This window comes from Triticum dicoccoides, chromosome 3A, assembly GCF_002162155.2.
Source record: "Triticum dicoccoides isolate Atlit2015 ecotype Zavitan chromosome 3A, WEW_v2.0, whole genome shotgun sequence".
Classification (NCBI taxonomy): Eukaryota; Viridiplantae; Streptophyta; class Magnoliopsida; order Poales; family Poaceae; genus Triticum; species Triticum dicoccoides.
The window spans coordinates 549984077-549998082 of NC_041384.1; the positions used below are offsets into that span (position 1 = coordinate 549984077).

At 50.7% G+C, this 14006-nt stretch overlaps 1 protein-coding gene across 1 annotated transcript; it reads right to left on the reverse strand.

The window, feature by feature from the left end:
- Positions 1-4849: 4849 nt before the first annotated feature.
- LOC119272089 lies at positions 4850-7809 on the reverse strand. Its single transcript, XM_037553676.1, has 2 exons — positions 7555-7809; positions 4850-5447 (listed from the first exon to the last, which is right to left on the reverse strand). The coding sequence occupies exons 1-2, from the start codon at positions 7654-7656 to the stop codon at positions 5208-5210; spliced, it is 342 nt and encodes a 113-aa protein (XP_037409573.1). The 5' UTR covers positions 7657-7809; the 3' UTR covers positions 4850-5207.
- Between the last annotated feature and the right edge of the window lie 6197 nt (positions 7810-14006).

Sequence of the window (14006 nt, forward strand, 5' to 3'; positions counted from 1 at the left end):
TTTTCCTGAACTCGCAGATTGAATACTGTGCCCTTCGCTGCTTCGCGTCGTCAGCCTTTTATTACCGTTGATCACCCGGGCATCATCTTTTCTTCTCGTACACGAAAACCCAAGTCCAAGCCTGTCACAATTTTGCTAGGACTTCGCCAAACAAGTCTCACACCGACCCAGTTTGCATGCACACGTCACCTTCCTTTTTTATTATTTCCAATATAACCAGCGGTAGGCTTGTCCCTGGACCAAAACATCAACACGCACGTACACCTTGTATCGGCTGGCCGCGTGCTCGTTAATCCCCTGGACTCCTGCGCCAGTACGATTTCGTTCCTTGTGTTGCACCTTATCCGAGTAGACCTGCTGATTCTTTGCCCTTTGCCTGTACGTCCGCTGTTTCCGAGACCGACTACCACACGCGTCCGTGGCTCCGTGCGTCGTCTCGCATACGCAGAGCCGCAACCAAAAGTCTGACCTTCTCGATTCCGTTTGCATCTAAAAAGATCGCCGCTGTATCCGACGACAGCTCCCGTCTCTGATCTTGGTTCTTCGTCAGCGATCTGTAACTTGTCCTGTTGCGCGCACACCGTACGCCAACCATGCTGAAACAGACGCCACCTCGCGCATCATCCATGCACGAGTCGTGCTGTACCCTGGCCATCTACGTCGTCAACACAATCCGTCCGTAGTGCCGCGCCGCCGCCCTTGTACAACACCGAGCGCATCGTCTCGATGCTCTCACACTCCGATCTATCCGGCCGTCCACCACGTCTGGTCGCCGGTCTGATCGTGAGCCGAATCCGTCGCCTCCGCAACGTCTTCAACAACCACTACACCGGTCCGATCGCCACATCTAGCCAATCCTTACCGACCGCAGCCCATCGAACGGTCCAGGCCTCCTGCCCGAAGTGTCCGACACCACCGACCGCCTTCACGATCGCCGCCATGCTCCACCTTGCACCAATCGGACGTTTCATGGCACCTGTCGAGCATGATCCTCGTACCTCCGGATGATCTTCCGCATAGCCTTCTCGCAACCTTGCTCATGATACCACTTGTTAGAATAAAACGCTAATGCAAGATCATAGACGACACATCGAGGCACGATATTTGTTAACGAGGTTCACCGATATGGCTACATCACCGGGGCATGACTACGGGCGCTCCTCCCCAAGATACTGCAACACCGGCCGCCCGGGCGCCAACACATGCCGTCGGCTCCCCCGCGTACCTGTTGCTATCAAGTCGTCATGGGTTACAACGTGTGGTGCCCCTCCGTATATAAGAGGCCTAGGATACAAGTGTCCGACTCCTACACAACTCGTACCTAACCACACCAATTACAACTCCAAGTCCACGTAACCCCTTGCGTACATAATATTCGACACAAATATAACAGTTTTGATGGGGGCACTTTGCACATTCGAGACAATAGAGTCCATATGGCGAGCAAGACTATTACCAAGCACCTTGGCCAAAAAATTTACTAGAGCATGGATGAGGGTAATCGGATGGAGGTCAAGAATGTCCTCGGCACCTCCTTCTTGGACAAAATAAACTACATTAGCCGAGCTGAGCCACTACAACTGAAGTGTATGACTTGATGGTCAGAAAAATGGTTGAGAACATTCATCACATCTTCTCTTATAATCTCTCAACATGCCTTGAAAGAAATCTGCGGCGAAGCTATACGGGTCCGGTGCCTTATGGGAAGGCAGCTGACCGATAGCGGCCTTCACCTCGGCCTCCGAAAAAGGTGACGTCGATATCCTGAATGTTTTCATTATGAATGTTAAGAGCCTCCCAGTTGAAAACATTAACATGGGGATCATCTTTCTTCATGGTTGTGGCAAAGTATTCCTAGCCGATCCCCCGCCCCCCTTATCATGGGAGGTGACCCACCCATTATTATGTGTGAGCCTGTATGAAGTTTTTCCTTCTTCGAGCATAAAATCAGATAAAGAAGAAACGTGTGTTTCCATTACCCTCGTGGAGGTTGATGATCTAATACCTTTGCTTTTTCATCGCCCTTCCTGGTGCAGCTAGGCGGGTGACCCTCCTCTTTAATCTGGTGCCAACATTTGCCTCATCATCAGACAGCTTCCGGTGGTCCATGGCCATGTCTAGATAGAGGATGACAGAGAGGGCCATGTGCGGCTGGAGCTTGTGGTCGGAGAACATGTTGCAGCTCCAAGTTCTTAGGCACTTCCCTATGTAATTCAACTTGTCGAAAATACGTTGGTAAGGACTTTTTGGGACCCCGATCACAAGTGAGTAACAGAGGGCCATGCATAGTCGGAGAGTGATATTAGAGGGCGTGGAAGAAATGAAAAATACCAAAAAAAAAGCTAATAACATTGATTCAATTGACATTGGCATAATAAGAATATTTCATGTCGTAAGGTGTTGGGTTAAGTCTCGCGTTCGCGAGCTCTTCACTACCTTTTTCCCGTCGCATATCTCTCCCCAAAAAGCTTATTCAGAAGAGTCAAATGCATTACTTCCCCATGTTTCAAGATAATACAATGAAAAAAATAGGATATGATCATCGAGGGTAATGTCCCAGTCCTCATTGCAGAAAAAACTGTCAATTTTGCTCAAAGTCGTGGTCTACTGCTTGTATTGTCCCTGTCCTCATTGCAGAAAAAAAACCGTAAATTTTGCTCAAAGTCATGGTCTACCGCTCATTGCTCAAGTGAAATAACGATTTTGCATGTGTAATTCTCTAAGCCCGCAATGTAGAGAAAACTATCAATTTTACTCAGTGTCATGGTCTACGGCTCATTGGTCAAGTGAAACAACGATTTTGCATGCGTAATTCTCTAAGCCCGCAACTGAGGAAAGTGTATTGGAAACAGTTGAGCCTGCTTCGATTAATGTTGAGGTCGTTTTTATCTCTAGCACGGTAAATCTGGTTGACATCACCCAGCTCAGTGAATAACCGATGCGTGGTTGATTGCCTGCACAAGGCTCATATAGGCTTTAGTGAGCCAAGATTCGACTGTTTGTTTATCCACACGCTTGCATGAGCTTGCACGACATGAATCTCAAAGCACCCCTCGACGAGGCTTTGAGAATACAGGCTGAGCTCTGAGAATGCCCAAATCGATTGTTTTCTCAAATGCAGGTCAAAGCACCCCTCGACGAGGCTTTGAGAATACGAGCTGAACTCTAAGAATGCCCAAATCGATCGTTTTCTCAAATGCAGGTCAAAGCACCCCTCGACGAGGCTTTGAGAATACGGGCTGAGCTCTGGGAATCCCTAAATCGGACGTTTTCTTAAATGCAGGCTTATTATAGTGCAATTTACATCACAGGAAGGAGCCCTAGGGCTCCTCAGATACATGATCATTGTAGTGCAATTTACATTAGAGCATCTCCGACAGCTGCGCCAAAAAGCGCGCGCGGTAAATCGAGTTATAAGCGCGCGCAGGATGTTTCGGCTCACTTCAGCGGTGGCGGGAAAGTCGCGCGCGGGAACCATTTGCGCGCGCACGAAAAAAAGCGGCAGCTCGCACGCTATTTTTGGCGCACCGCTTCCGGGGCGCCTGTAAATTGCGCCGCTCGCCACGCGCCTATTCCACACACTTTTCTTCCTCTTCCGCTGCCACGCGTGCCTCCACCGCTTCCTCGTTTGCTTCCGCTGCCACGCGCGCCACCGCTCCAGCGCCCCCCGCCACCGACGCGCTACCATGCCGCCGCGCCACCGAGGAGCGTCGGGCTACCGTGGCGTCCGTCAGCGCCCCAACGACGGGTTCTACTCCGAGATACGGTCCGGCGAACTCCGGCTCGGGTTCGGCACCTTCGAGACGACGCACGAGGCCGCCCGCGCGTACGACGCGGCGGCGTGGCGCCTAGGAAGGCCGCGCCCACATATGAACTTCCACGACGTCCACACGCTCCAGCAGACGCTGGACGTCGCCCCACCGCTTCGTCTTTGCACGGCACAAGATCGTGCGGAGCACGCTGAGCGGCAGCGCCGCCTCCTCGTCGCCCATGAGGACGAGCGGGTCATGGCAGAGTGGCGCCAACGCCATCCGGATGACGTCACCTACGAGCAAGCCTACTGGGCAAGGCGATGCGAGGAGGAGACGCAAAGGCGCCGCGATGAGCGGTTGGACAGGCGTCAGCGGAAGGTCCTGGCGTTATCGCAGTGCGAAATCGTTGAGAATGGTGGGCAGACGATATTTACGTCTGATGATGATCGTTGAGAGGACATGTGGCTCGATACCTCGAATCAGACCAGCGAGGATGGCGATGATGATGATGACGACGACGACCGGGAGTAGGCTGTAGCTGTGTATGTAGTTGCATTCTAGTAGTTTTTTTTATGTCATTGCACTATCTAGTACTCCCTCCGTAAACTAATATAAGAGTGTTTAGATCACTACTTTGGTGGTCTAAACGCTTTTATATTAGTTTACAGAGGGAGTAGTTTTTATTTATCTATACTATGAAATTATGTAAAATATCTATGTATCGTTTTTTCTATCTATAAATTTTATTTACCGTTTTGTTAAAAAATATACGCAATGTTTAGCGCGCGCTGTATTTTAGCACGGCCGCTGAAGCTATACACGCGCTTTCAATTTTGATGCGGCTGCTGAAGCCAGCGCTGCCGACCGCGTCAAGCCAGGTGAACGATGCACGGCAAATGCGTTTTTTGCGCGTGGCGCGTTGCGTGGCCGTTGGTGATGCTCTTGGAGGAATAAGGGCGGGACTTTGAAAATGCCCAAAATCAGCCGTTTTCTCATATGCGGGCTCATTGTGGTGCAGTTTACACTACAAGAGAGAATGCAGACTATGGCGAATTCAGGCAATCAAACGCATGCAGAACGTGACCCCAAGCTTTCGAAAAATGTGAAAAGCGTGTAGATAACCAAACAGCCACCGGCGTTTTGCCTGTGCGTGTTGCGAAAGAAAATACAAAAAGGGGAAATTTGGATGCCCCGTGAGAGTCCACATGCATGGAAGAACACGAGGAGAATTTGAAGCCAAAGAACTGAAGTAGTCTGCTGCTATGTACACGCACACACACACACAAAACGGCATACTAGTAGTGCGGGCCAGCTTCACGTCTCTTGCCGCCTTCTCTAGGCCAGGACGCACCCCAAAATTTTGCCGCGCTACCAGCCGATGCAAAAGCTAAAATACTGGGCCAGGAAGAGAAAAAAACCCGTAGAAAAGGTAAAATTTCGAACTAAACACGCAAGCTAGAACGGTGCAGTGGCAATGTCCCTCTTGATGGAGCGTCCGTGGGTGCGGCAACCCGTGCCGCCGCCGCCGCGCGGCGTCGAATCCTCCGACGAGCCGAGCTCGACGTCGTCGTCCGACGAGTCCGTCGTGGAGGAGGAGCCCATCTTCTGCACGCCCCGCACTGGCTTGAGCCCTTCCGTGAAGATCCTGATGGCTTCCTCAGTCGTCCTCGTCCTCACCACGTACAGCGCCGCCTCCTGCAATTCCGATTAATATATGTCTACCTCAAGCTGCTCTGGCTTTTTTTCTAGAAAACTTTCGATCCATTCATCATCTCATAACAGTATAAAGAACACAAAAATAATAATAATAAATACATCTATGTTCATAGAGGAGCGAGCGGATGTACGTACGTGCATATGTATGAGTTACATGCGTGAGGCGTACGCGAGTACAGCAGGAATGTACATACGTACAGGCGACGTAAACGAGCGAGATTAAATTGTGGTGGGCAACGTCCTTGTCACGACTGTTCTCTGTTGTGACGGACGCACGACACGTCGACACACAAGCTTCATGGGAACAGAGACCGACCCAAGTGCGTGAACAGCGCATGCAGCAAGCAATAGCAATCGCACTTGCGTATATACGCACCTTCGCTCATCAATTCCTTTTCCTTTTCATTGCAGCACTATTTGTTTTGTGTTTTCTTTGTGCATTGTTTGGGTGACTGCGACCCTACAAGCTTACAAAGTCGTATATATTGTATGCTTTTCTTGCGAATGCATATATTGTATATGCTGGGATACAAAATAATTTTGTAGAAAACATGTAAATTTATCTATTCACTTCAACCAGGAAAATAGTAGCGAACCAACATGTGGTTGGATGGTTAGAGGACTGTGGTATCCCTAGTCCACCAAATTCAAGTCCTGGTGCCTGCATTATTTCTAGATTAATTTCAGAATTTTCGGCGATGTGCTTTCAATGGGAGGAGACGTTTCCGACGACGACGAGGCGCCTACGATAAATTTCAAGATGACATGCCGGTTCAGTCTCTTGAAGGACGAATCAACCTGTGGTTGAGTTGGTTAGGTGGACAGTGGTATCCCCAACCCACCAGGGTTCAAATCCTGGTGCTCGCATTATTCCTGGATTTATTTCAGGATTTCCGGCTATGCGCTTTCAGTGGGAGGAGACGTTTCCGTCGACGACGAGGCGCCTCAAGATGATATGCCGGCTCAGTCTTTCGGAGATGCTCATAGGGGTAGGGTGTGCGTGTGTGCGTTCATAGGGGTGGGTGTATGCGCGTATGTATGAGCGCTTGCATCTGATATTAAAAAAAACCAAGAAAACAGTACATGCGGGAATAGGAGTTTTTTTTACTTAGCAGGAGGTTCTTTGTACAGACAGGATCCCTTGAATGGATAGATTCAGTACATACGTTTATCAAGAATTCTCTTTAAGGCTAGCTAGTTCTTTTGCTAAACCGGTGTGCATGCATACGAAACTTATCGTCCGGGGTGTTGTAGAGATGAGTGCAAACCGGATGGAATAGACTTTAGAGGTAGCTGAGGTAGGTCACTAATCACCACAGAGAAACGGTAGAGTTACACGTGCAAAAGATGGCCGAGTTGAATAATTTGCCTTTCAGCTTTAGACGACGGAGAACCATGAGAAACCTACCATTGCACACAATAAATTATTGAGTTGTTATAAATTTTTTTTTTCAGATTTCAGTGTTAACTTTAGTTTTCAACTTCTTATTTCTCTTATTAATTTAATCGACAAATTAGTAGGAACACTGTCCCAATTGAGGGGATTTTGTCAAAGAAAAAATCTTCAGTAAAATGTACTCCCTCCGTTTCTAAATATAAGCGTTTTTAGAGATTCAATAGGGAGCACATATGGATGTATATAGATGTATTTTAAAGAATAGATTTACTCATTTTGCTTCATATATAGTTTATATTAAAATCTCTAAAAAGACTTGTATTTAGGAACAGAGAAAGTATACAAATTTGTAGGCTGCTTTAGTGCAATCCCGTTCTGCTACAACCATCTGTATATCCTATACTGGAATATTGGTTTCATCTTTATTCTACGCAAGGTATATAGACATGTGTTAGTAGTACATCCTAACAAGTTTCGAAGAAGGCACATACAAAACTAAGTTTATTTTATTTTACTAACAAGGAAGAATGGAGGGAGAACACATGATACTTTTTGGGCTAGCGCTACTTGAATTTTCTTTAAGGAAAAAATAGCGCTAGTGGTGATGAATCGGATTTCAGACATGGGAGGAAAAAAAGCTGCCTGATTTGGAACATACATATACGTATATACACAGCATATAGTACGTACCCTTGCGTACTTGAGCTGCTCGAGGGTGAGCGTCTTCGGCTCCGCCTCCATGGACGGCATCCTCCCCGACGCCGCCACACCTTGCACCTGCACCGTCCCCATCTCCGGCGCCGTCTATATATGCCCCTAGACAGCTTTCACCGTATGCTATGGGCAATACGTAGGTATGCACCACAAATACACAACACGTACGTGTCTCACTCTCACTGCTCTTCGTCGTACGTGGGATGTGGCCGCGAGTGCGTTTCGATTGGAATTTGCTGTGGACGAGATGGCCGGGAGGTGCACGGCCGGGCTATATATACGAGCCGGCTCCGGGCCTGGAGAACCGTGTCGTGAATTGACGGGCACACGTGGCTCGAACGGAGTGGCGGTACGAAAACACGTGGCGGCGGGGCGACCGAGCGATAGGGTCCGCGCGTCCTTTGCGGCCCGACGAGCTGGCGTGCCGATGGTGGCTCCCGGCCGCGGCCAATGGGAGCTTGCCATGGCGGGCACGCACGGCCCGGTGAATCGGGTTCCCGGATACGTATCGCCGATCAATCATGATTTCGGGACGGGAGTACGAGCCTGCCGGTTGCGGATCGCGTGGGCCGATCTCCCACGTGCTTGGGCACCGGCCTACTGCGGCCCTGCACGTGGCTCCACGAAGAAACACGTCAACTTCATCGCGTTTCCCGGCCGCTAGAACTGTGCACATAGATCAGCTCCGACCTCCCAGGTTTCAGGATGTTTGAGGAGAAGGAGAGAGCAAAACCCACACTCGTACGTCGAATCATATTCATACGTGTGTACTTTCAAAAATATATTCATACGTGTGTACGTACGTGCTCAGTGCTTCTTTTTGCGGGCTACGTGCTCAGTTCATGCAGGTTGCACCAAGGGTAGCATGGCAGGCATGCATGCAAGAATGTATACGACGTGCATGCTTACTTTCATCACGGATGTACACGTACCAAAGCAGCTAGTGCGTACACCCGGAAGCCCATGACGCCAGAGGTACGGGCGCAGCGGCGAAGAGAGGAGCGACCAAACCAAGAGAAGGGAGCAGGATCTTTTCTCGGCGGCTGCGTGCATGTGGTGGTGGGGGCGCCTGCTTGTAACTTGTGAGCGGGAGTGCATCCACGACACCGGGGAGGCGGGGCCCGCGCACGTCCACCTGCGCGCGCAGCCCGCTCGCTTTCACAGCGCGACCACCTCTGTACCAAACGCAAGCGACCGAGCAGATAGACCTTAATTTATGCCGCCATGGTTTGTTACTCCACCGATTAGTTAATCCGGTGGACGCTGCGCTGGCGAGCTCCCAGCTACCGGTCTCCATCGCTTGCAGTGCCGTGCGTGTGTCTGTGAAATACTGTGAATGATTGCGAAGGTAATTCGTTCATTTTAAAAAACAAGAAATGAGAAGGTAAATTGTTAAGAGTGTGTTTTTTTTACGAGAGAAAATTTACAATCTATTCATAAATCATGGCGCTATGGCATAGAGAGAACAATAGAAGTAATAAAAATCACAACTAGTTTCGTGGGACACCTATCCATGACTACAAACACTCAAACAAGCTGAAGGCACGCTGCCGCCATTGTCCCTCCCACACCAGGACTGGATAAACCTTGTTGTAGTAGATAGTCAGAAAGTTATTGTGCTAAGGCCCCAAAGGACCAGCACACAAGAGCAGCAACCATCACCGATGAATAAAGTTATAGATTGAAAAGATCAAATCTGTAACCACACGAACAAAGAGGAACAAAAACTGGATCCAAATAGATCCTCCGAAGACCAGCACTGGCCGAATTCCGCAAGATCTGCCGGAGACACACCTCCAAATATCATCCGATACGCTATTCGCATCATTGGGACGGGGATAGAGCGTGGAAGACATTATTCCTACTGAGTAACAAATACATGGATCAACCTAAAGCCACTTTTCTAACGATCTATGTCGCTACACTTACTAGCTTGATGATGTGCCCTAACCATGCATCAGCGCACACCATCTAATATGATGGCCTCATCAAGCCTCTCCGCGATGAGCCGAGAGCACCAACCGGTCTAGTAAACTCTCAGCGCGCACTACATGCACACGCTCCAGAATCTGGCACCGTCATCTTCTGTCGTCCCAATTCGAGGAGAGGTCAACGCATTGACATTGCCAGGCCCAACTACCGTCGATGCCACCACAATGCTAGTTAGGGCCATCACGTTGCCTGCATCCATCAACACATGTCCAACGTCGACCCCGTTGCGCCACGCCACCTAGACCCGCCGTCGCCGGCGCGGTAAATGTCACGCCGCAACACCTCCCGATCCAGATCGTCGCCAACGCCAACCCAACAGTGTCCACCAACCAACTATCTCTCAAGGCGGCGCCTTCAAGAAGGGAAGGAATTTGAATCGTCGCTGCCCACCGCAGTTAGGGTGTGACGCCCGGATATTTAAGGGCACCAAGTTTGACTAAGCCAATTTGCCCCTTAAAAAAATCAAAGTCATTTTTAAAATTAAATTGCAAGTCAAAAGAATATTTCTTCAAACTGCAAAACAAAAATGTTCGGAGTGTGCAGTTAAATGCCTAGGTAATTATAGTGCAGAAAACACCTTTTTTTTAAAATGCCTAAATACATTAATATGAAATAAAACAGAAAAGAAAATAAATAATAAAGAAAAGAACCAAAAAAAGAGAACTCCCCTTTCCCCCACTGGGCCTCGACCCAGTCGACCACCCCACCTGGCCGGCCCACCCCGGTCCACCTAAGCCCCACTACCCCGTAACCTAGACCAACCCGGCCTTCCAGCGCACCCACTCCCCCACACGATCCCCCCACTCTCTCCTCCCTCTCGCCCCCGATCTGGATCGGGGCCCGATTCCGTCGCCCACCGTTGCCGAACCGCCCCGCCGGCGCACCGACGCAGCCCCATCCTCACCTCCTCCCCGACCAGCCGTCTAGTGCTCGGCGCCCGCCCACCTCGTCTACGCTCGACGCCGCGGCCACCGGACCGCCCTCGCTGCCGTTTGCCGGATCGCCGGTGCCGCCTCACCATCGCCGGACCACAGTTGTCGGGGCCCTTCCTCGCCGGACTGCCTCCTCTGCGACGCACCGTCTCCGACCTCCTCCTCGAGCCCCACTGCCCCGTTCCCTGCGCCCCTAGTGAGCCCCGCCTCTCTTCCTCTCTGCGCCCCGCGCTCCCTCGCCTCTGTCCGTGTACGACCGCGACCTTGGCCGCCCTACGCGTGCTCGCCGGCACGAACCAACACCCACGCCGCTGCTTCTGTGCTCTGCCCTACTGCTACTTTGCTCTGTCGCCGCTGTCTGCTGCTTCCACCACGCTCGCTGCGTCATGGATGCGCCCGACCACTTCCCGTGCTCGCCCCGCCCATGGGGGCCGCTCCGCCGCTGCGACCGACCACGCGCGTCGGGCGCCCCTCGCGTGTCCAGGCCACGCCGGTGAGGCCCCGCCTCCCTCCGCTACCCCCCGCTCTCTGCACACATGCCTCGCTCGTGCCAGCGGTAACCGCGTCCACAGTCGCGCTCCGTCCATGCCCCGCGCGCCCTGGCCTCCTCCCCGCATGGCCCGACAATGCTCGCCTCTCCCTCCCGCTGGAGCTCCACGCCGACCGCCGCCCTGCTCTTCCCCTTTTGCCTCGCCGTGGCCTCGCCGCTGCCACGCCGGTGCCGCGCCGGCGTTTTCCCCCTTGTCGTGGCCCCGACTGGCTGCGTCCAGTTCGGGCACCCGTATCGGCACGTCCCCGCGCCCACCCGCGCCCGTGTGCCCGATAAGGCCCCTAGGGCCTATGACAAACGGGGCCCAGCCTAGAACGTTTTTATAAAAAAGAAAAATAAAATAAAATAAAAATGAATTAATAAAATTAATTAATTAGTGAATTAATTAGGATAATTAATCATGTTTAGTTAATCTAATTAATAAGTTAATTTAATTAAACAATAATTAATTAGCTAAACCCTAATTAAATCGGCAGTGTATGACATGTGGGACCCACCTGTCAGGTTGACCAGGTCAATGCTGATGTCATGCTGACGTCAGCAAACACTATTCTGGATAATGTTGAATTAAATAAATTCTAAAATGAATTATATCTTTTAAAATTAATATAAAATAAACCGTAGCTCGGATGAAAAAACTTTGTACATGAAAGTTGCTCAAAACGACGAGACAAATCCGGATACGCAGCTTGTTCGTCCGCCACGCATCCCTAGCATAGCAAACACGCAACTTTCCCCCTTTGGTTCATCTGTCCGAAAACGCGAAACACCGGGGATATTTTCCCGGATGTTTCCCCCCTTCGCCGGTACCACCTCATACCGCATTAGGGCACCCCTAGCACCGCTACTTGTCATGTCATGCATCGCTATGCATCTGTTTGCTTACTATTTATTGTTTCTTCCCCCCTCTTCTCTCGCTAGACACCGAGATCGACGCCGCTGCTACCCAGTACGACTACGGTGTTGACGACCCCTCTTTCTTGCCAGAGCAACCAGGCAAGCCCCCCCCCCTTGATCACCAGATATCGCCTACTCTTCTCTCTACTGCTTGCATTAGAGTAGTGTAGCATGTTACTGCTTTCCGTTAATCCTATTCTGTTGCATAGCATGTCATTGTTGCTACAACTGTTGATACCTTACATGCAATCCTACATGCTTAGTATAGGATGCTAGTTTATCATCAGTGGCCCTACATTCTTGTCCATCTGCCATGCTATACTATCGGGCTGTGATCACTCGGGAGGTGATCACGGGTATATACTTATGCATATACACATACTACACAGGTGGTGACTAAAGTCGAGTCGTCTCGTTGAGTACCCGCAAGTGATTCTGATGTGGGGGCTGAAGGGGATGGTGGCTCCATCCAGGTAGTGGTGGGCCTGAGTTCCCGATGGCCCCCGACTGTTACTTTGAGGCAGAACGACAGGGCAGATTGAGACCACCTAGGAGAGAGGTGGGCCTGGCCCTGGTCGGTGTTCGCGGATACTTAACACGCTTAATGAGATCTTGGTATTTGATCTGAGTCTGGCTACTGGCCTATACGCACTAACCAACTACGCGGGAACAGTTATGAGCACTCGACGTCGTGGTATCAGCCGAAGCCTTTGTGACGTCAGCGACTGAGCGGCGCGCGCTTGGACTGGAATGCCTGCTCTTGTATAAGGGAGGCTAGGTCTGCTCTCCGGCCGCCCTCGCAACGTGCAGGGGTGCAATGGGCGATGGGCCCAGACCCCTACGCCATAGGATTTAGACCGGCGTGCTGACCTCTCTACTGCGCCTAGGTAGGGCTGCGACGTATTGATCTTCCGAGGCCGGGCATGACCCAGGAAAGTGTGTCCAGACAAAGGGGACCGAGCGTGTTGGGAAATGTGGTGCACCCCTGCGGGGAAGTTAATCTATTCGAATAGCCGTGATCTTCGGTAACAGGATGACTTGGAGTTGTACCTTGACCTTATGACAATTAGAACCGGTTACTTAATAACACACACCCTTTCAAGTGCCAGATACAACTCGGTGATCGCTCTCTAACAGGGCGACGAGGGGAGGATCGCCGGGTAGGATTATGCTACACGATGCTACTTGGTGAACTTACCATCTACTCTCTTCTACATGCTGCAAGATGGAGATGGCCAGAAGCATAGTCTTCGGTAGGACTAGCTATCCCCCTCTTATTCCGGCATTCTGCAGGTCAGTCCACATATACTATCCCCTTTCATTGATACCAATGCATATGTAGTGTAGCTCCTTGCTTGCGAGTACTTTGGACGAGTACTCACGGTTGCTTTGTTTCCCCTTTTCCCCCTTCCTATACCCGATTGCTGCGACCAGATGATGGAGTTCAGGAGCCAGACGCCATCGTTGACGACGACTCCTACTACTCTGGCGGTGCCTACTACTACGTGCAGGCCGCAAACGACGACCACGAGTAGTTTAGGAGGATCCCAGGCAGGAGGCCTGTGCCTCTTTCGATCTGTATCCCAGTTTGTGCTAGCCTTCTTAAGGAAAACTTGTTTACTTATGTCTGTACTAAGATATTGTTGCTTCCGCTGACTCGTCTATGATCGAGCTCTTGTACTCGAGCCCTCGAGGCCCCTGGCTTGTAATATGATGCTTGTATGACTTATTTTATTTGTAGAGTTGTGTTGTGATATCTTCCCGTGAGTCCCTGATCTTGATTGTACACGTTTGCATGTATGATTAGTGTACGATTGAATCGGGGGCATCACATAGGGTTTTCACCTGGAAGACAAATGGCGTGGTGGAAGTTGAAACCGATTAGACGAACGTCTCCATGGAGAAAATACGATGCCCACGGGCGTCCCCACCCTCGTGGCCAACCAGTGTCTGCTAGGGATTTCTCTCAATCTGAATCCTCACCTCCAGCTCCAACCGCATTGAGGATCAGCAAGTCTGGCGACCCATATCCTTAAGGAGGAGCACATCGCTTCCTC

Bases quoted from the DNA above. Each gene is read 5' to 3' on its own strand.
- LOC119272089 (XM_037553676.1), bottom strand. From the start codon at position 7,656: ATGGGGACGGTGCAGGTGCAAGGTGTGGCGGCGTCGGGGAGGATGCCG. The intron at 5,448-7,554 runs GTACGTACTATA...TCGGAATTGCAG, and splicing joins AGCAGCTCAAGTACGCAAGG to GAGGCGGCGCTGTACGTGGT.